Consider the following 23,613-nt stretch of genomic DNA (forward strand, 5'->3'; position numbering starts at 1 on the left):
CAACACTAAGTAACTTTACACGGTCAGGTGTGTAACCACAGTGACTAAAAACTATTGAGACAGCGTGCTTGTTTCCAAGATTAAGCTGTCACCCGGGAAAAGGTGCTGGCACTATATAACCCAAGCTTACAAGGACTAACATAAGAACATGAACTATCCAGGCTTTGTCCTTCAACTCTCCAGAAATACTGGTCTTTATTTATATTTTTTGACAAGGTGATAACAGTCACAAAAAACAAACAGTACAAAAAAAGTTTATAGTGAGAAGTTTGGCTCTCACCTTCACCCCTGTCCAGCATCATTAACCCAGTTTCCTCCACCTTTTCCCCATAAAAATCTTTATTGGTTTCTTATATATTCTTTGTTATACAGGTCCTTATTAAAGTAAAGTAGGATACATATACTTCACAATTGTCATGTTTTTCTTCGTATCACTGATCTCAATTCAACATGACCTAAATAATGCCTTACCATACTCTCTTGATGCCTTCATAGTCTTGGGTCCAAGACTGACCCAAGGCTTTAGGTGAGCAGTATCTCAGATGCAGTAAGAGAATCGTGAGCAAAGGAGACAACAATAGCTAGTGATTAAAAGCCACAAGCAATAGACACAAGGAGCTTGGTATGTTTAAATATCTAAGGCTGGGAATGGCAAACTATGGTCCATGGACCAAATCCAGTTCACTGTTTGTTTTTCTATGGCCTGTGGGCTACCAATGGTTTCCACATTTTTAAATGGTTAAAAAAAAAAATCAAAAGAACTTTATGACACACAAAAATTATAAAATTCATATAATACAGTGTTATGCTTACACAGTCAAGTCAGGCCCATTCATTTGCCTACTGTCATATCTATGACTGCTTTCTTACTACAAGGCAGAGTTGAGTAATTGCAAAAGAAACCATGCGAATGCCAAAGCCTAGACAATTTACATATCTGGCACTTTAGAGGAAATATCTGCCATCCTCTTCTCTTAGGAAGGCCTATTTGGCTGAAGCACTGTGAGTGAGGGGCTGAGTACAAAAAGAAACTGGAGAAGTAAAGAGGGGCATGCATGTCATGGTAGTGATTTGGGTCTACAGTCTAAGGGGAATGGGGAAGCCATTAAGAGAATTTTAAGTAGGAAAAGGACAAGCATTTTGAAAAGCTTATTCTGCTTGTCATATTGGTAACCAGTGTTAGGAGATAAGGAAGGAGGCTAATGTAGTAAGTAGTTCAAGCAACGTATAAACACAGCTTAGACTATAGGGATGGAAAAATAAAGAGGCTGGGCCAGATTATTTCTGAGATTCCCTTCCAGCTCAAAATTTAAGAATCACAAGGGTTTACAAGTCTGGTTTTGCAACTTTCCAGGGTATTTTTAATTATCAAAAACAATTTTCCAAACTGTTATGCTATGAACAGCTTTCTAACAGGTAGTAAGAAATATGCCAACAGAGCATTATGTATCTAAGAAGTCTGGAAATTAGTGCAGGATGAATGATTCCCCCCATTAGCATGCTTTCTAAAATATTGTTTATATTTTCCATAAGTTGGAAAGGACTACTCTTATGAAATTTACCACTAAAGAATTTACAGATAATATAATATAAATTAACACAGAGGGGAACAAGCACAAATACTGCTCAAGTGCACTTTTGGTATACCTTCTTTCCTCTAAGGTAGTAATAATAACAAAGAACATACCTGCTACATTCTAGCAATGTAACTTTAAGGCGGCCTTCAGTAAGTGCCCATTGTTGTATATGGATAAGCTCTTCGTCGTCGTCTTCAAATCCTTGCAAGGTTTGGAACGGGAAAAAAGGCTTATACCTGACGAAAGTAAAGATAAGTCTAAATTTCTGAATAATAAACACCACACTTTAAAGCATAGTAACAAAACCTACCTGTAGGAAACAACACAAAGCAAAACACCTAATACTTAAATTATAAAACCAAAGTTTACCACTCTCCCGCATAACTGGCTGCAAATGGTGCTTTCTTTGCGGCAGTCAAAACTTCCTGGTTTTTCTGGCATGACCTCACCGACCAGGCAGGACTCCGGGAAGAAAGTTAAAGAAAATCTAAGGCCAACCAGTGGGCTCTGAAACTTGAGTGGGGAGGAGAGAGATTCTTTCTGGACCAGATGGGATCTTGTTCCTACAGTAACAAGATCAAAATTCAGAATGCGCTGTTCCATGGAAACAATATAACTGGATAGTGATTAGTACTAGATAATGATAAATAATAACACAACAACAATTAACAGCAGCAAAGGTATTTAACAGAGATGTTTACTATTTGCCAGGCAGTGTGCAAAGAGCTTTACATGCTTTGTATCTTATTTATGCTTTGTATCTTATTCATGCTCACAATCCTGAGTGGGCAATATTACTAGCTTCCCTTTCCAGATGAAGTGAGGGTTAGAAAGATTAAAGAATTTGTTCAACATTACATGGTGAGTAGCACAACCAGAATTCAAGCTATTCTTACTTCATCAAAGCTCAAACTACGTAACACTTCCATTATGTAGTGTTTATAAACAAACACTTCCATTACCTATGAATTATTCAGGTCTTTATGTGTTCGTTGTTAATACTCTAGGTTTTTATGGAGATGCTTGTGGTGAGTTACAAACTGCAGCTTTAAAAATCTTTACTTTGACACATAATTCGTACTTTTCCATTTAAGCAAAGGACAAAGAAAATAAGAGAAAATTGGAGGTGAGGGTCTATAGTTTTCAATTAACCCTACTTGCTGTCACTAGGTATGACATCTGCCTGCTCAAAAGCTTTATGCCTTCTCACTAACCATACAATATAAAAGATAGTCAAAAGTCCTTGGTTTCATATTCAAGGTCTACCAAAACCAATCTTTCCAATAGCATTTTTCCTTAATAGAAACTTTCCAATCTCGAAGAGTAGTCACCTCATGAACCCAGAAGATGGCATGTGTATTCCTGCTTTCAAGCCTTTTGCACAAAGTGAAGGTTTCCCCTATCCCTCAAAGCCTACTCAAATCCTAAACAACCAGATTTAGGTCCTGAATCATGGTAGACCACACACACTGCTTTCATTCTTCTTTATCTTATGGTGATTTAAAAATTGCTGGGCATTTATGCCTTGAAGTCTCAGATATAATCTGGTCTCACAATTATCTAACCCCTCACACATACCATCAGGACTGAAGCATGTATCGATCTGGTTTATAAAAATCCAACATTAAAAATGAAACAAACATTAAGAAAATATGAATGGCCCTCAACAGTTTATACTAAAAAAGATTGTTAGAGGGAGAGAAATACTATTTTACGGTTGCCCGCTAAAACAGGAGTAAAGAAAGGCACTTCTCAGGGAAAGGTGAGCAGGCACACAGACAACGCTCAGTGCTCTTCTGTTTCTGAAATGGATGGAAAGCAGAAAGGCCCCTTTAGTTTCTTAATTTCCACTTAAGTTATTTGATTCAGACAGACTGGCACCAAATTTCTGAGAGGAAAAAAAGTTAGAAACTACATCTATCATAGAAATGACAGATGATGTGGTAGCTGAGTGTTTTTAATAAGCCTTATGACTCCTGAAGAACATGTTACAGTCACTCTATTAAAAACAAAAAAATCGCAAAAAGCACTATATACACTAGCAACTTTGAATAATCCAGGTGCTAAATCACAGCTGCTCCATGAATTACCTCTTCTTGTCAAATATAAAGCTAAAATTCAATTAAGAAATTTCTCACAGGTGTGTGACTTCAATGTCACAAGCAGTAAAATCTAATTTGGGTTTATTAATACTTCTAGGGGTGTTGCTGAAAGGATTTCTACACAAAAATAAACCAAAATTTAAAAAATGTATTCCATTTAAAAATAGCACACTAAACAGTGGGATAAAGCTACTTGTTCAACACCCTCTCATCATTCACAAAAACAGAATCAAAATGACTTAAAGACTTTAAGACATGACACCGTAAAACTCCGAGAAGAGAACATAGGCAAAACATTCTCTGACATAAATCATACCAGTATTTTCATAGGTCAACCTCCCAAGGCAATAGAAATAAATATAAACAAATAGAACCTAATCACACTTATAAGCTTTTGTACAGCAAAAATAAATACATAAATAAACAAAACAAAAAGATGACCTACAGATCGGGGGAAAATATTTGCAAATGATGCAACTGACACGGGCTTAATTTCTGAAATATACCAACAATTCATACAACTGAACAAGAAAATAGCCCAAAATAAAAATGGGCAGAAGATCTAAAAAGACATTTCTCCAAAGAATAAATACAGATGGCCAGTAAGCACATGAAAAGATGCTCAACATCACTAATTATCAAAGAAATGCAAATCAAAATTATTACAATGAGGTACTACCTCAAACTGGTCAGAATAGCCATTATTAAAGAGTCTACAAACGAAAAATGCTGGGGAGGGTATGGAGAAAAGGGAACCCTCCTACCTGGTTGGTGGTAATGTAAGTTGGTGTGGTCATAGTCACTCTAGAAAACAACAGAGAGGTTCCTCAGAAAACTAAAAACAGAATTACCATATGATCCAGCAATCATACTCCTGGGCATATATCCAGACAAAACTATAATTCAGAAAAATACATGCACCCCTATGTTCACAGTAGCACTATTCACAACAGCCAAGACAGGGAAACAATCTCTACACGTCCACAGACAGATGAATGAATAAAGACGATGTGCTACACACATACAATGAAATATTATTCAGCCATAAAAAAGAACAAAATAATGCCATTTGCAGCAGCACAGGTCAACAGATGCAGCTAGAGATTATCGTACTAAGTGAAGTAAGTCAGAAAGAGAAAGACAGATACCATGTAATATAACTTATCCGTTCAGTTCAGTTGCTGAATCGTGTCTGACTCTTTGCAACTCCATGAACTGCAGCACGCCAGGCCTCCCTGTCCATCACTAACTCCTGGAGTCCACCCAAACCCATGTTCATTGAGTTAGTGATGCCATCCAACCATCTCATCCTCTGTCATCCCCTTCTCCTCCTGCCCTCAATCTTTCCCAGCATCAGGGTCTTTTCAAATGAGTCAGCTCTTTGCATCAGGTGGCCAAAGTATTGGAGTTTCAGCTTCAACATCAGTCCTACCAATGAACACCCAGGACTGATTTCCTTTAGATGGACTGGCTGGATCTCCTTGCAGTCCAAGGGACTCTCAAGAGTCTTCTCCAACATCACAGTTCAAAGCATCAATTCTTTGGCACTCAGCTTTCTTTATAATCCAACTCTCACATCCATACATGACCTCTGGAAAACCATAGCCTTGACTAGACGGACCTTTGTTGACAAAGTAACGTCTCTGCTTTTTAATATGCTGTCTAGGTTGGTCATAACTTTCCTTCTAAGGAGTAAGCGTCTTAATTTCATGGCTCCAGTCAACATCTGCAGTGATTTTGGAGCCCCCAAAAATAAAGTCAGCCACCGTTTCCACTGTTTCTTTTTTAAGGCCAAGTCACGCAGCATGTGGGATCTTAGTTTCCCAACCAGGTCTTGAACCAGGGACCCCTTCATTAACCACTGAACCACCTGGGAAGTCCCTGAAGAATCTAAAATATGACACAAATGAACCTATCCATGAAAAATCAAGGACACAGAGAACAGCCTGGTGGTTGCCAAGGGGGAGGGATTTGGGAGAGGGATAAAGTTGGAGGTTGGGGTTAACACATGTAAGTTTTAACATATAGAATGGATAAACATCTAGGTCCTACTGTATAGCACAGGGAACTATAGTCAACATTCTGTGATAAACCATAATGGAAAAGAATATGAAAAAGAACGTATTAATATATGTGTGTATAACTCAGTCACTTTGCTGTATAGCAGTAATTAACACAACGCTGCAAATTAAACTATACTTCAACAAAACAAAACAAAAGCCACTTGTTCACAAGTTAATAAACAGAATCCACACACTTTCAAAGAACACTTGGTTTTCAAAACTTTTAGTTCAAGTCTTTAGTTGCTCAAGCTCATAAAGGAATCTAAACAATGAAGCAGGCTACTTCTATACCTTCCTTTTGTCTTCCCAAGCAAACATTTCATGCAAAGACAGGCACAATAAAGAACAGAAATGGTATGGACCTAACAGAAGCAGAAGATATTAATTAAGAAGAGGTGGCAACAATACACAGAAGAACTATAAAAAAAGATCTTCATGACCAAGATAATCACAATGGTGTGATCACTGACCTAGAGCTAGACACCCTGAAATGCAAAGTCAAGTGGGCCTTAGGAAGCATCCCTACAAACAAAGCTAGTGGAGGTGATGGAATTTCAGTTGAGCTATTTCAAATCCTAAAAGATGATGCTGTGAAAGTGCTGCACTCAATATGCCAAAAAATTTGGAAAACTCAGCAGTGGCCACAGGATTGGAAAAGATTAGTGTTTATTCCAATCCCAAAGAAAGGCAATGCCAAAGAATGCTCAAACTACTGCACAACTGCACTCATCTCACATGCTAGTAAAGTAACGCTCAAAATTCTCCAAGCCAGACTTCAACAGTACGTGAACTTTCAGACGTTCAAGCTGGATTTAGAAAACGCACAGGAACCAGAGATCAAATTGCCAACATCCGTTGGATCATGGGAAAAGCGAGTTCCAGAAAAACATCTACCTGTTTTATTGACTATGCCAAAGCCTTTGACTGTGTGGATCCAAACAAACCATGGAAAATACCAGACCACCTGACCTGCTTCCTGAGAAATCTGGATGCAAGTCAAGAAGCAACAGTTAGAACTGGACATGGAACAACAGACTGGTTCCAAATAGGAAAAGGAGGACGTCAAGGCTGTATATTGTCACCCTGCTTATTTAACTTATATGCAGAGTACATCATGAGAAATGCTGAGCTGGAGGAAGCACAAGCTGGAATCAAGATTGCCGGGAGAAATATCAATAACCTCAGATATGCAGATGACACCACCCTTATGGCAGAAAGCTAAGAAATAAAGAGCCTCTTGATGAAAGGGAAAGAGGAGAGTGAAAAAGTTGGCTTAAAGCTCAACATTCAGAAAACTAACATCATGGCATCCAGTCCCATCACTTCATGACAAACAGATGGGGAAACAGTGACAGACTTTATTCTGGGGGGCTCCAAAATCACTGCAGATGGTGACTGCAGCCATGAAATTAAAAGACGCTTGCTCCTTGGAAGAAAAGTTATGACCAACCTAGATAGCATATTAAAAAGCAGAGACGTTACTTTACCAACAAAGGTCTGTCTAGTCAAAGGTATGGTTCTTTCAGTAGTCACGTATGGATGTGAGAGTTGGACTATAAAGGAAGCTGAGCCCCGAAGAATTGATGCTTTTGAACTGTGGTGTTGGATAAGACTCTTGAGAGACCCCCGGACAGCAAGGAGATCCAACTAGTCCATTCTAAAGGAAATGAGTCTGAATATTCATTGGAAGGACTGATGCTGAAGCTGAAACTCCAATACTTTGGCACGTGATGCAAAGAACTGACTCACTAGAAAAGATCCTGATGCTGGGAAAGATTGAAGCAGGAGAAGGGGACAACAGAGGATGAGATGGTTGGATGACAGCACAGACTCAATGGACATGAGTTTGAGTAAGCTCCGGAAGTTGGTGATGGACAGGGAGGCCTGGTGTGCTGCAGTCCATGGGGTTGCAAAGAGTCAGAGCAGACTGAGCGACTGAACTGAACTTTGTCATCCACCCTATCACAAAATCCTTTCATTAGCCTTTATCTCTTGTTAACCTATCAACTTAAAACTGTCAGTTTTCTCACTCAAGTTCCCAGAAGACAAACCTTTCACAAGCTCTCTGTATTTCCTCTTGTAGAAAACTTTAAAAACTAATCTGGGAAGATGGTCTTTCATAACAACGGCATGAGATACTCCATTGACTTGCTCCCAGTAAAACTGGGGAAATTATCAAAACAAATATTAAGGCCTCTGGAAATGGTTCCAAGGGCAAACAGCAAGTAAAGAAATTTCTAATCAAGAAAACCTATAGAGACGTGGTAAGAAAGATAACAATCTGTGGTGTTGAAGTCAAGACTGCTCCCACCAATAGGCTCAGCAAGAAAGAGATTTCACTCTGGACTGCTGAAGCCAAGAACACAGGCTGCCTTGCCATCACCACCGCCCCAACTCCAATTCCCTGTCAGAGGAAAGAACAGGTCATCAGTGTTTCTCATCTGGCCCTCAACTACCTATGATGAGGTTAAGTTCAGGGCAAGAGTGCTCAAGAAATTGGGAGCTCCTTTCATTGACCCTGTCCCCACTTGAGAAACTCAGACTCTATCTTGGGCATAACACATTTTGGATTGTCCTTGCCCTGGTTCATGACACAGTGGTTCTCTGCCAAGAGAGGCAACCCAAGAGGACCTCAGGCTTCTGCCACCCCGTGAGGCTTCTGCCACCCTCGCATCTCACTTCCATCTAACATCCAACAGCTAGAGCCAGGGAACATTCCAGGGCATTGTTGAAAACAAAAGTCATGTCAGAGGCTTAACATGCCACTAAAATAATCCAAGCAAGTCACTAAAACAATCATTAAACAAACACACACTAAACCCTGGGAGAGGGGGGACAGTATCCAGTTACTATATTATCTAAAATATTTGGTTTCCAACAAAAAATATGAAGATTATAAAGCAACAGGAATGCATGATCTGTAAAGCAGAAAGCAGGCAACACAAACTACAACCTGCCAGCTAAAATGACCAGGTGTTGGACTTAACAGAAAAAGACTTTAAAATAGCTCTTAAAAATATGTTTGCGCAAAAAATGTTTAAAGCATGATTAAAGAAGTAAAAGGAGGTATTATGACAACGTCACATGAAATCTTTAATATCAATGGATACATTGACATATTTTTAAAAATATATATTAAAAAAATGTGAATTCTGGACTTGAAAAATACAATAAAATTTAAAGTACAGAGAAATTTTGAAGTTCAACAAAAGGGCTCTGAACAGTAGCTATGAACTTGTAGAAGAAAAAAAAGTAGTGAACGGGAAGACAGAGCAACAGAGGTTGCCAAGTCAAAGAACAGGGGGTGGGGGGGGGTGGGGGGGTGGATGAAGAAAAACAAACTGAGCCTTAGATAAATGGTACCATTGAGTATACCAACATAAACATAATGGGCATGCCAGTGGGAGGGGAGGAGAGAGAGAAAAGCAGAAAAAAAAAATTCAAATAGAGGTAGCTGCTACTGCTAAGCTGCTTCAGTCGTGTCCGACTCTGTGCGACCCCACATCCGGCAGCCCCCTAGGCTCCTCCGTCCCTGGGACTCTCCAGGCAAGAATACTGGAGTGGGTCGCCATTTCCTTCTCCAATGCATGCATGCATGCTAAGTCACTTCAGTCATGTCCAACTCTGGGCGACCCTATGGACAGCAGCCCACCAGCCTCCTCTGTCCATGAGATTCTCTAGGCAAGAATAATGGAGTGGGTTGCCATTTCCTTCTCTAAAACAGAGGTAGCTAATAAGCTCCAAAGCCACAAATTACATGATTTCATTCATATGACAATCGAGAATAAAGACATCTACAGAGACAAAGTAATTAGTGGTTGCTTAGGGTTTAGGGTGATAGATGGGTAAGGAGGATGATGGTTGAGGGTATGGGGTTTTGTTTTTGAGGTGATAAAAAATGGTTTAAAATGACGATAGTGACAGTAGTACATTTCTGTGAATATACTAAAAACCACTGAATTGTAGCTTTAAATAGATGAATTTGGAGTATGAATTTTATCTCAATAAAGCTACTTTTAAAAAATCTAACCCAGTTACCCAGAGATAATTGCTCTTGTCATTGTTTTGATATGTAAATGTTTGGTTAGAATTATCTGATTAAAGAAACAAAACCATGCACGACACTTTCCATTAAAATAACTTATAGGGGACACACAGTTTTTCAAGGCAGAAGCCCAGTGTGTCCCCCTTTGCCTGACAAAACAATAAATCTCTCCTTTCCCAACTAAAATAAAATAAAGTAACTTACAGGTTGTTTTAAGGGTTATGAGAAAGAGTTACTGAATGGCTACCATACCAGGGACTGACTGTATAAAGCACTTGTTTGCTCACTTCACTCCCCCAAACCAGGCATTAGCACACCGTACATAAGGAAACAGCCCTAGATGCCTCACAAACACTACACACTGGAGCCAAAACTGGAACCTATCTTAGGTTCCTAGCACTGCCACAACAGAATCCCACAGACTGGGCGGCATGAAAAACAGAAACTCGTTTTCTCACAGTGGAAGTCAAAGATCGAGATGCCAGGAGAGCTGGTTTCTGGTAAAAGCTCTCTCCTGGCTCACAGTCAGCCACCTTCTTGCTGTATCCTCTCACGGCCTTCCTGCTGCATCCTGCTCACACACACTCTGCACACACACTTCTGGTATCTCTTCCTTTTCTTGTAAGGAGCCAGTCTCACTAGGACTAGAACTCCATCCTTATGAACTCTTTAATGTTAATTACCTCCTTAAAGGCCCTATTATCTCAAATAGTTACACTGAAGGTTAGGGCTTTAACATTTTGGGGACACAATTTGTCCATAAAAGAACCCCAACATAACTCCAGAACCTGGTCTACAGTTCCTGAGGCTGACTTGATGACCACCCTGATTTCTGCTGGAACACGTGCTCTAAACCTGGTCTGCAGTGATCTGACAAGGATGGGCATGGTTTCACATGTACTACTGTGCTTGATTCTCACTCAGCAACAACAGGGTGAGGCACAGCTGCAGATCATTTCCCCATTTCACACAATAGGTTCAGAGAGAACAAAGAGCCTTGCTGGAGACTGTATCCTTTATTAAAAAGTTACATGAAATACATGCCAACAAAATGAGGGTCTAAAGCAAGAAAAAAGAACGTAATCCAGGAAACAGGGGATCCAAGTCAAGAAGGCAATGATGTCCTAAACCCAGATGACAGGACTGTGGCAAACCAAGGGACAAGTCCAGTTTGGGGAAGGTGATGAAAACTCCGAGAAGGAAATCTCCAGAAAATAGGGAAAGAAAGAAGAAATAAGGAAGAGGTTCATTTTTCAATTAAATCTTGAGGATTTGGTTAAGACAATTTGGTAAGAGGATAAAAAAGAATTCAAACTTGACTCTAGGAACTTACTTGAATGGCTCAAAGATTTTTAAGCTGTAGTATAGAAAAGGAAGCATAAACCGGCATATTTGGCAGTTCTGCAATAAAAAAAAATATTGTACAGACCTAGCAATAAGGTATATATAGCAATCAAGGAAGATTTAAGTCTGAATAGAACATAATTGTTATCATATATAATGAAGGGTGCAGTTCAGTGAATGAGCTGAAAATAGCGACATAACTGGACTGGAAAAGACAGAAAGGAATGCGCTGCCGCTGCTGCTGCTGCTGCTGCTGCTGCTGCTGCTAAGTCTCTTCAGTCGTGTCCGCCTCTGTGCAACCCCACAGAGGGCAGCCCACCAGGCTTCCATGTCCCTGGGATTCTCCAGGCAAGAATACTGGAGTGGGTTGCCATTTCCTTCTCCAATGCATGCTGCTGCTGCTAAGTCGCTTCAGTCGTGTCCGACTCAATGTATGCATGCATGCTAAGTCGCTTCAGTCGTGTCTGACTCTATGTGACCCCATGGACAGCAGACCACCAGGCTCCTCTGTCCACGGGATTCTCCAGGCAAGAATACTGGGGTGGGTTGCCATTTCCTTCTCTGAAAGGAAGGTGAGAAGGTATCATTTAGCTAAATCTTCATCTGTCTTAGGAGGAAGTCAATCAATAGAAAATATTTAAAGATGCTGAAGCAAGACAACTGACTGTATGACTTTGTTGAACAATAAAGGTAATGTCATAATTAATTAGTACAGCTAACATTTACTGAGTACGTACTACATAAGTCATTTATTAATTCTCGCAATTTTCTAAGACAGATACTATAATTAATCCCCATTCTGTAGATGAAGAAACTGAGACACAGAGAGGTTTAAAACACTTGCTCAAGGTTACACAATTAGTAAGTGATAAAGCCAAGAAGAGAATCTAAGCAGTCTGGCTTCAAAATCTATGCTATTTATCACTGCCTCTTAAATTAAAAGTTGCTAAAAACAGAAATATAAATGGTACTGAAGACTGTGACTTACGGGAGGAAAGTAGAGGGTTTAGGGAAGTAATCATTGGTTTTAATTATCAGTCCTTCTATTATGTTTCATTTTAAAATTATGTACATTAACTCAAATGAAAAGACATGTGTGCATACATGGTAAATCACTTCAGTCGTGTCCAACTCTTTGCAACGCTATGGACTGTAGCCCACCAGGCTCCTCTGTCCGTAGAATTATCCAGGCAAGAATACCGGAGTGGGTTACCAGGCCCCACTCCGGGGGATCTTCCCGACCCAGGAATCAAACCCGTGTCTTTAAGTCTCCTACACTGGCAGACAGGTTCTCCAAATGAAAAGACAGAAGATATCAAATGCGGAAAAGGATGTGAAACTGCGAGTGTGCTATTGTAACTACTGTGAAACTGTGTGGCTATATCTACTACACCAGGATAGATGCTTAACCTGTGACTCAGCAATCCCAGATACCCAATAAAATGTGCATAAATGTTCACCAAAAACATGTATAAGAATACTCATAACAGCAACATCCAACTGTCTATCAACAGAAGGGATAAATCAAGGTACGTGTGGAAGACACCACAGCAAATACAATGAACAAACTATATCTATACACAATAACATGGAAACAATCTCACAAATGTACTGTTGAGTCAAAGAACCAGAAAAACAATGAGTGTAAACACTATGGCTCAATTTATACAAGTTAAAAGACAGGCCCCCCTGCCCCCCCGCCCCCACAAAAAGCAATGGTGGTAGATGGCAGGACAGTAGTTACTCCTAAGCAGAGCAGGGAAGGCAGCATATGAAGGACCTCCTGATTGCTGGTAATATTCTATTCCTTGTTCTGAACACTGTTTTGTTCATTTTGTAAAAATTCACTGAACTTTTACAGTTAGTATGCTTTTTAAGCAGTGAGTTATACTGCAGGAAAAGTTTAAAAGAAAAACCATGTTTAATTTTAAAATATGTTACTTTGATAACATTTTAAAAATACATATTTAAAAAATAACACTTACAAGAAATGCCAAGCCTTTTTCTCATTTGTGGATCCGAGAGACTCTTTTTTAACATCTAAAATATGTTTTTGCTCTAAGATGTTTCAAGACTATTCTATAAGCACCCTGAATGCCAGCTGGTGACATCTCCATCACATGGCAGCAGTAGAACTGTTTGCAAACACTGTGATCTTTAGAGAAAAGGCTTTACTACAAACCCAATGTAAAAATATTCTCAGGCCTAAATCTACTCTGGACTTTACCATGGGTTCTTGCATCCTTGCCATAATAATAAATCAGCTAGAGTTTTCAACTCAATAAAATGGAAAACTTTTTACCAATTAAGAGATAATAATAACAATAAAAAAGGCACAACTGTCTCGAAACATTGCTTGCCTTCTATTTCTCAGAATATTCATGTAGAGATTGGATGAGGCCTTGTCAAGGAGGCAAGGTGTTGTGTAAACATGATTTAGAGTCATACAAACACAGATTATGGTCCCAGTTCCTAAATATTTGTTTCAAAATAATCAAAGGAAGGGAGCATGGGAAGATATAGTTGATCAAAAGTAACTACAAGTTAATGACTGTCTGGCTACAGATAATGGGGTTTATCAAACTATTTCTCTTAACTTTTGAGTAAGCTTGAAATTTCCCATAATGGAGAATTAGAAGTTTATTCTGTATACTAAAACAACTTGGATTCTTTTTCTTTCCTTTCTCTTCTATACTTTCCTTAGCAACATCATTTGCTCTCACTGCATCTATGAATTCCATATATTTATGGTTAAAAGTAAATGGAATACCTTTGCTTCAAACTTGCTCCTCCTCTCCTGTTTTCTCTTATTGGCATCATTGATTTCATGAACTCTTATAAATCTGAAGTTAACTTGTACCTCCTCCTCACGACCATCCAGTTCCACCTCTGCTCCCCTAATTTCACACTGCTAAACTGTCTCTTCTACTATTCTTCTGTGTTCCCCACTAGCTTGGTTCAGGTTATCAATGATTACTCAGAATTTTGTGACTTCTAAAATTATGTTTCCTCTTCTTAAAAAAGACTATTTTCTGAGCCCAAAACAAGAGCCTTTGTCCTTTATTTTCTTTAAATAAAAAGCTACTTCACAGGGCTATTAATTAGAGAGTTCACACATGTGAAGCACCTCATAGAGTTCTCAGCAGTTAACAGGTATACAGATGCTAGTTTTCTCCCTTCTCTGTGCTTGAGTCTCATCAAACTGGCTTTCTTAATGTCCCTAAAGATAGTACACAGTGTCCTGATTCTGTTCCTTTGCTATTTCTTCTACCCACACTAAACTTCCATCCCATCTCCCTAGGTCTAAAGCCACACCATCCTTCAACAATCAGCTTAAATGTCATCTCATCCCTTCAACAAAGGTTTACTGTGTTCAAGAATGGAGAGACCAATTACAGTCAGGCTCTCAGAGACCAGTCTTATCTCAGGCTCAGGAACATAAACAGCACTACATCTTGCCTAATGAACAGCAGAACAAGCAGACATGAGCAGGCCACTGGGAGTTCTGAGTGGTTTTTGCCTTTTAGTCTGACAGTCTTGACTTTCTCACATTAGGAACTAGCAAACTTAAATGTGCTCCCAAATCTCCTAGACCAAATATATAAACTAGATAAATCAGTGGTGATCGTTTCAAAATGTGTCTCCATTCAAATTCATTGTTCTTCAGAGGCACCTCAGTAGTCATTTAAAGAAAGAGTTCTCCTGGTGCATTTAAACATCATCACAAACCTCCATTAGTCATAACTCGTATGGTGCCCATTATTACGCAAAGTATGGTACACATACAAAACCGTGTGTAATGAGAAAGAAAACAAAGTACAAGTAGTTCGAAACACTCTTTATTTTCTATATTGGTAAACTATGGAGCTAAATTTCAAATCTTCTATTTTATGTAGACAATTCACCTGTTAGTACACTAAAAAGACAATTCATACATCAAGCTCCTCCACTGAGCAAGGTTAGCACAGCCATATTATTTATTTCTCCTGAGAGACTTGTCTGCCTGCTAATCACTCTGATCTTGTAACTAGCCCCAGATGGTAAGTTCCTAATTTACACTATTCAAGTTCTCCTTCAAAGCCACCTCCTGTCTAACCAGCAGCCCCCTCCCCACCCCCACCGTCTGGTCACAGCTTCCTCGGCTGTACTCTAAAAGCACTTTACACATACTTCTGTTCTGTCACTAATCACCCCGCTTACATGTCTGTCTCTCTGTGGTTCTCCCACCCCTCCCACCCGTCCCAGCTAAACAGGGAGTTGCCTGAAGAGAGGAAACATCTATCGCAGGTAGTACAGAAGGGCGGTTAAGAGCAGACTCTGGAGCCAGACAGTGGGGCTTGGGGTCCTGTTCTGCCACTTTGCAGCAACATGACCCTGAGTCCACTCTTGCCTTTAAGCCTCAGTTTCCTCATATCAGAAGGAGGACAATAATAACAACTATCTCACAGTGCTGTTATAAGGATTATAAGAAATAATATAAAGCACTTAGCATCCCTCACTTCTCAGTTTCTTTTTAACATGGTAGTTTAAAGCAATGGTAAGGACACAGATTTTAGTTAAGACTTAGTTTTGAATTTCAGGCCCAACACTTATTAGCTTTGAGACCTGGGCAAGCTATTTCAACTTTGAGAGCCTCAGGCTCTCCATCTGTAAATGTAGTATAATAGTTAGAACCTACCCGTGGCGGATTCATGTTGATGTATGGCAAAACCAATATAATATTGTAAAGTAATTAGCTTCCTATTAAAATAAATCAATTTATATTAAAAAAAATAATTAGAACCTATCTTATAGGGTTACTCAGGATTAGATGAGAAAGTTCACATAAAGCACTTGGCATAGGGAGATGCTCTAGAAATATTTCCTGTCAAACTTTATTTATTTGAAGGCTGGTTTCCTAGAGACATGTTAGACAGCAAACTTCTTCCCTTCCACAAGGAACCATCTCATGACTTGGCAGTCACCACAGATGATGTTCAAGATTGTAGCTGTCTGTCTTCCTTGGACTTCAGATTTCTCATGACCATGGTTTCAGTCACTCTACTAGCTGACCTTTTAAAAACTGTGCCCATTATGTGGATATAAACTTGCAAGTGCAAAGAAACAAGTTAATAATAGCCAGTATGCTTCCCTACCTCAGGTATCACCTTTATACTTCTGTGTCATTAAGCTTTTTAAACAAAGGCTTATATTAAATTGAATATATTATGATATGGGTTTCCTTAAGAAACCGACACAGAATTGTTCTATTTATGGAATTCCTTGGGGCACACTAGGTGGATAAAGTTCATACTTGGGAAAATGATTTTAATTTCTGTACTCCTGGGGAGAAAAAAGTACTTCTAAGTGGTAATGAAACTAATAAAAACAAGGATAACAAATAATATTACAAAAAAACTTTCTCTCCTGCTCATTCATCCATACACCCTCTACCTAATATGAGGGGTTCACTTTTATCCAAACTCCTAATTCTGCATAGACTAATCAAGGTCTAAAATGTTACAGAATTTTCTGAAGTGGTTTTATATATAGCCTGATAAGAGTGATAACAGAGGCTGCAAGTCCCTCACTGAAGAACTCAATAGCTGGTGACTCAAAGGTGAGTCAGTGTTAACTGATATCCTATGCATGAGAGAGATAAAGTATCAATCGAGATGAGTTGCTCAGGAAACCAAAACAATTCTCTTGACCACGTCCAATAAATCTATCTTTTTATGTTCATCACGACCTACAACGTGAAGGTCTCTTACCATGGCCTATGACCAATTACATTGAAACTCTAACCTTTCATGAAGCTTAAAATAAAGGTAAGCAATTGATCCCTAAAATGGCCTTTCATTTAGATAAACTATATTCATGGGCTTTACTACAGACTAAGATTGCCATGGTTTGTCTCCTTATACTTCACGAATTTCAAAATACCTGAACTAAATCTGTGCTATCTACCATTCCAGAATGAGTAAACAAAAGCTACCATATTTCGTTACAAACATTTACTTAAATTCTTCCCATGTTAAGAGTCTGCAATTCTAGTCCTGATTAAAATCCAAATTTAAATACTGAGAACTAATAACCTTCCCAAATATTAAAATAGACCAGATATCATCTCCTGAATTTTACAGAATATTGTACTGAATAATGGTGAGAATAAAACAAAAATTTCAGTGTGTTATAAAAATAATTATCATATGATAAAATTAGCTATAGAAGAATGACTCTTAACTTTAGCTATATGAAGTTTCACAGAACTAAAAGCTTTGAATAATTTACTTGCTTGACCAAATAACTAATGCAGAGACTGTGCAGTCAGCAACCACATCCATCCTTAGTAATGAGTATGAGTATAATCTTATATGCATGAAAGGCTATTGTGTGAGGAGGACAATGAGTTAGCACACACCACCAGATACTCTGTTTAGTAGATACTGATGCCTGCATGAAACAGCTGTACTAAGAACACAGTCATTTTCAAAACAGACATTCTTATAGCCAGCTACTAAACAGAAATACTATCTCCCCATATTGCTACTGAAGATTTTACAGCAAGAAAAAAAAAAAAAACTAAACTAAAAACAATAGTTAGTCACTTATAACTGCAGATTATCTAGGAGGATATGGAGTTGATCCTAGCAGAAACACCATTTCTAAACAAACACCTATTCAATAACAGCCACATACCTCACCCAATGAAACAAGTAAACATTAACAGGTACTCAACACAAAACAGTGCGCACATGCTCAGTTGCTTCAGTTGTGTCCGACTCTGCGAGCAGGCCTCTGTCATGGGATTCTCCATGCAAGAATACTGGGAGTGGGTTGCCATGTTCTACTCCAGGGGCTCTTCCCCGTCCCGGGGATCAAACCTGTCTCCCCAGCGTCTCCTGCACTACAGGCAGATTCTTTAGTACTGAGCCACCTGGAAAGCCAGATACAAAAGATTAAACTCTTCTAAAAGATCTTTACTGTTGTGCTTGCTAATCAGCATGTTTGTTTTAAGTACATATCAAGAAAAACTAATTATGCTGGGGAGGGGGAAATTGTGCAGCTTTTTAATCAAAGTTATGCAAATCAAAGCACAGATATTTCAGTAATTCCCCTAGCGTATCATCAGCTCCATTCCCCCTACAATATATAAAGAATTCATGGTCATAAAATAAGACCCAATGTGCTGATTACAGAAGAAATACATGTTCTGAAGCATTCAGCTGGTTTTAAGAAAACTGGTAATTATGTGAAAATAAGTTTTACTGTTATTCTGTATCAGTCCAAGGGAAGGATGATAATCTAGTTTATCAATACTGACCTTTCCAAAGAATGTGAAATCAAAAACCAAGGTTTCTAGAGTGTTAGAGAAGGGTGCAAATGGATTCATGTTTTGTCTTTGTAAGAATCAGAGGAAGAGAGACGGTGTCCATAAGGTGCCTGACAGACCTTGAAGTCAGCACTGCGAACTTTTGGAAACCTCAATTAGCATCATTTGTGTGCATGTATGTGTGTTGGGAGAGAAGGCATTCCTCTTCAGTACTGATTTTACAATCAGAATTGGATTACATCATCAGTCTGTGTTTATAACGACAACCTTCAACCATTAAAAAAAAAAAGTTAATATATTCTATACATTCCATTTAAAGAAAGTCAACGAACAGGTATTCTTCAGACTAAATTCAAAATTCCAACACTTCAGTTACAAGGCTGAGTTCACTTTGTGAGAATTTAAGTGTATCCTTAGGATTTGGGCAGTTTCTATATCACACATAGAAACAGACACACAATGTGTCAGTAAAAAGTCTGTGCAAAAAAAATAATAATTCCATATAACATGCTAATGTACTTTTTATATAGGATAACTAAAAGGTGATAAGGAGGCAAGGACCTGAAAAGTGACAGGGTGAGCTCTTTGGCTATCTGTGGGAAATATATTCCTGGAGAACAACTAGCCAAGGCCTCGGGATGGCTGCAAGATCGGAGTGTGAGAACCCTCAGGAGGCTGGAACAAACTAAGTAAGAGCAAGAGGTATAGAATATAAGGTCAGAGCCAGAGAAAATAAGAGATAGAGAAAATAAGGTATGGCCAGGAGTGGAATAAATCAGTGAATTAGACCTATACATACTACCTGGAGGGATGTTCGTGTTACACCTACAAACCAATTTTCAGGGTCACATTTATATTACACTCCCCATTTTTTTATTAAGGAGAAAAGGATGGGGACATGGAAAGGGAGGGAAAGAGAGGAGACAGGCACCTCTTCAGTATATAAGAGGCTTGTATATGTGTGTTTGAGCATAAGAGTTTGGTGTACGCCTCAAAGGCTTGTATTGATGTACCTGTGATTGAGCACAGAGCTGGGTGTACACCACAAACTTAACAATGGGTTTATCGAGGAATGAAATTAAAAGGGAGAGGAGTATATTTTCAACTCCTTAACGCTTCTAACTACTACTTGAACACTGGCAAAAAAAATGGGGGAAAAACAAAACAAAACATACTCCTTCCAAAAAACAAATCACAAGAAAAAAAACTAGTTTCTACTCAAAGATATATAGATAGAGAAATGTCTGTGGTACCATTATATATATTAGTGAAAAACTGGGGGAAAAAAATCAACAAGAAATTGGTTAACTTGTGGTACTTGCAATCAGTGTAATTCCAAGCACCTTTAAAAAGAAAATAAAGCAAGATAAAACCTAAGATTTAAAAACCTAAGATACAGTGAGTAAAACAAACAAAGAAAGCAAGATGCTAACAGTGGGATACCAACTGTTTTTATAAACTAGTAACAAATTACAGGGGCTTCCAAGGTGGCACTAGGGGGTAAAGAATCCACCTGCCAATGCAGGAGACACTGGCTGGATTCCCTGGGTAGGTAAGATCCCCTGGAGGAGGAAATGGCAACCTGTTCTAGTGTTCTTGCTGGGAGGATCCCATGGACAGAGGGAAGCTCCAATACTCTGGCCACCTGATGTGAAGAGCCAACTCACTGGAAAAGACCCTGCTGCTGGGAAAGATTAAAGGCAGGAGAAGAAGAGGGTGGCAGAGAATCAGATGGTTAGATAGCATCACCAACTCAATGGACATGAATTTAAGCAAACTCCGGGAGATAGTAAAGGACAGGGAAGCCTGCTGTGCTGCAATCCACAGGGTCACACTAAATCTGACATGACTTAGTGACTGAACAACAACAAATTAGAATACATTTAGAAAAAAATATGCAAGAATAGTCCCTGACTTTAACAGTTTTCTTTAAGAAAACATATTACAGGAGATTTTCCACTGTGATTTTCTCTAACAGTTAGGTTTCCCCTGTTTCTATTTTTTTTACAATGAGCTTACCACTCATTTGAAAAGAGAAATTTTTATTGCGGTATCACCTAACAAATTTCTGACGTATCTCTGGCAAAACATGACAAATGTAGGATAATCAATAAATGTGTACATTCAATTAGTTACTAAAGCAAAGATATATTTATTCAGTAGGTATCATATATGACATTTATTATCTCTAATTAGATAGATATTATTTCATCTCCATTTTACAAATATGGAAACTGAGACTAAGAGAAGATAAAAGCCTTTTGTCCAAGGTCATTCTGAGCAGCAGAGTGCTGAATTAAGGTATATGGTAATCCAAAACTCTATATATTGGAATAGATAACTGAAGTACTTCTCTGTAGCCTCAAACAAAAGGATGAAATAATTCCACAGTACTGGCAGCCTCGCTGTAACACCTGCAGTTCTACTCATTTGAAGGTAAATAATTAACACTTAACACCTCATTTTTCCTTACAAAGTATGTGGTTTTATTGGAGTCCTAGCAGTTTGGCACAGAGAAGGCAATGGCACCCCACTCCAGTACTCTTGCCTGGAAAATCCCATGGATGGAGGAGCCTGGTAGGCTGCAGTCCATGGGGTCGCACAGAGTCGGACATGACTGAAGTGACTTAGCAGCAGCAGCAATTTGGCAAGAGAGATTTTGAAACTACTCTGTAAAACTTCTGCTAATGACCAGGTAGGTGCTTTACAACTTTCCAACGAAGTGTGATATGCTCTAATGTCATGACAAAAGTGTTGGTAGGTCCTAGAAAGAAACAAAGGGATTTAACAGCACTTGTTTCCTGGTGACAATGTTCGGAGGGTACAGAGAATGAGAAGGGAAGAAATGCTGGGTCAGTGAGCCATAGAAGCCATATAAGAAGGCCAGCAAAAGTATGAAGTGCTTAATATTTATTTCAGAAGATTAGTTCTAGTTGTATTTATGGGAACAAAATTGTATTCCTTTGTGTTTACTATGCAACCTGGGCTAAGAATCCCAGACAGGTTTCCAGGGGACCAAAAATCCCATGAAATTAAACTGTTCATGCATTTTTCTGCAAAGTACCACAGTTATCATTAGCTTTCCAAAAAGATAGGACCCTCAAAAAAAGGTTTAAAAGTACCTTTCAACGTACTGTATATGCACACATGTTCCTTTTTGTATACACTTAAGCACAACTTTTTTTTTTAAGGGCTTTCTGTTTCAGGGTTTAGACCAGAGATTAGCAAACCTTTTTTAATAATGGACCAGAAAGGAAATATTTTAGAATCCATGGGCGATTATGGTCTGTTGCACATTCTTCTTTTTGTTTGAACAACTTTAAAATGTAAAGTTAAAAAATGCAAAAGCCATTCTTAATTTTTGAGTCTGGCACCAGTTTGTTTGCAAACTCCTGGTGTATTTAGAGTAACCATTGATTTACCTCCGTAGAAAAAACACAGCATGGCTTTGGGAGTCCAGGACTTTTTAAAAGGACTCTGAGAAAGTCCCTAACCCCCTGGAAGTCTCCAGTTTCCAACATCTCTGTAAAAATGAGATACCAACTTCTCCTACACAGTTCCTGGAACTACGAAAAAAGATAGCAAGTATATGGAAGTACACACACAGTGCTTTGCATATAGTTAGCAAACTGATTTTATTACCTGTGACTCTATCTCATATGATAGACTAGTAATATTTATAAGTCAATATTAAGTGTTTGATCAGGCATGCTCCTTCAAGGCAATCTACTTTATAGTGATCTGCTTTGGCTATTTCCAGTAACACAGTAGGGCTTTCTCAGAAGCCAACAGATCTCTACACTACTGATTAGACACCAACAGCTTTCTCATTATTATTCTTCTCTTTTCAATATGTAAGTCAAATTTTTAGAGCAAAGATTTAATGTTCAATATACTATTTTCCATCTAAAGAGTTTTAAATGTCTAAATCATAATAATTCAAAATAGCTGAAGAAAACCCAACTTGCAAGAAGTTAAAACCAGCACTAAACTGGAGCATACTCAGGTATTCCAAGGTCACAAAACATCACACAGCACAAAGTAATCAAGTGTTTGCCTAGCAGACACTGATTGCTCCTCTTTATTTCTCACAAAACTGAAGGTCTTAGATGTATACAAAAGCCAGTATAATGATCTTTAACTGTTTTTTGTTTTTCCCAGGAAGAGTAACCAGCTTGAAAGCATGAACTACGCTATAACCATTTTTATCATCATACTCTTACCACAACACTAGGTATGGGGTGTGTGTGTGTGTGTGTTTTAGTCACTCATTCACTCAGTATTGTCCAACCACAACACTAGGTATGGTGTGTGTGTGTTAGTCACTCAGTATTATCCAACCACAACACTAGGTATGGTGTGTGTGTGTGTTAGTCACTCAGTATTGTCCAACCACAACACTAGGTATGGTGTGTGTGTGTGTGTGTGTGTGTGTTTGTTAGTCACTCAGTATTGTCCAACTGTTTGCGACCCCATGGACTTAGCCCACCAGGCTCCTCTGTCCATGGAACTGTCCAGGCAAGAATACTGGAGTGGGTTGCCATTTCCTTCTCCACCTGGTATGGTAGTCTTCAGGAAATAGTTACTAAAAATAAGTGACTATTTTAAAAATGACAATTATTTATCTAAGACAATGTTATCTTACAATTCCATTTATGTAAGATACTCATCTGAGCAGAAGTACAAGAAATAACAAATGAAAAATTAGCTAATACATTACATCATTACTCTAGAATAGCTAGAGTGATATCCCAATGTCTTTGTCTTCACTATCCCAAAGAACCAAAGGTGAACTTTATTTCCTACCAATATGAGTAAGTAAAATTATGATTAGTAGCTATTTTAAAGTACTTTCCAGCCTAAGCAAAGATATCTTTTAAAAGCGGTCCATATACAGAAAGAAAAGTATGAAAGTGTAAGTGAATAAACACAGTAGAATACATTTAACTTTACAAATGATTTTGTCAGCTTTCAGAGAATTCACTTTGATAATTTTTAAGAAGGCACTGATTACTAGAAACTATCTTTACTTCCAATATTCAATAAAATTTTTAAAAGTTATAATTAACATTAAGAATAAATGCTTTTCTTTCTCATCTCAGACCAAGGAAGAAATAACACAATTACAAGCTACATTATAGAGTATGAAGCTTTCCAGACCAAGCCTAAT

General features: G+C 38.5%; 1 protein-coding gene across 1 annotated transcript in view; it reads right to left on the reverse strand.

Annotated features, from left to right (window-relative positions):
* Window positions 1-23,613, reverse strand: part of PDZD8 (PDZ domain containing 8) — an 80,369-nt gene that overhangs the window by 51,083 nt on the left and 5,673 nt on the right. Inside the window, exon 2 of the mRNA XM_069567617.1 lies at window positions 1,688-1,813. Within this exon, the coding sequence (XP_069423718.1) occupies window positions 1,688-1,813 (126 nt within the window). The remainder of the gene's footprint in view (window positions 1-1,687; window positions 1,814-23,613) is intronic.

Source organism: Ovis canadensis, chromosome 22 (assembly GCF_042477335.2).
Source record: "Ovis canadensis isolate MfBH-ARS-UI-01 breed Bighorn chromosome 22, ARS-UI_OviCan_v2, whole genome shotgun sequence".
Classification (NCBI taxonomy): Eukaryota; Metazoa; Chordata; class Mammalia; order Artiodactyla; family Bovidae; genus Ovis; species Ovis canadensis.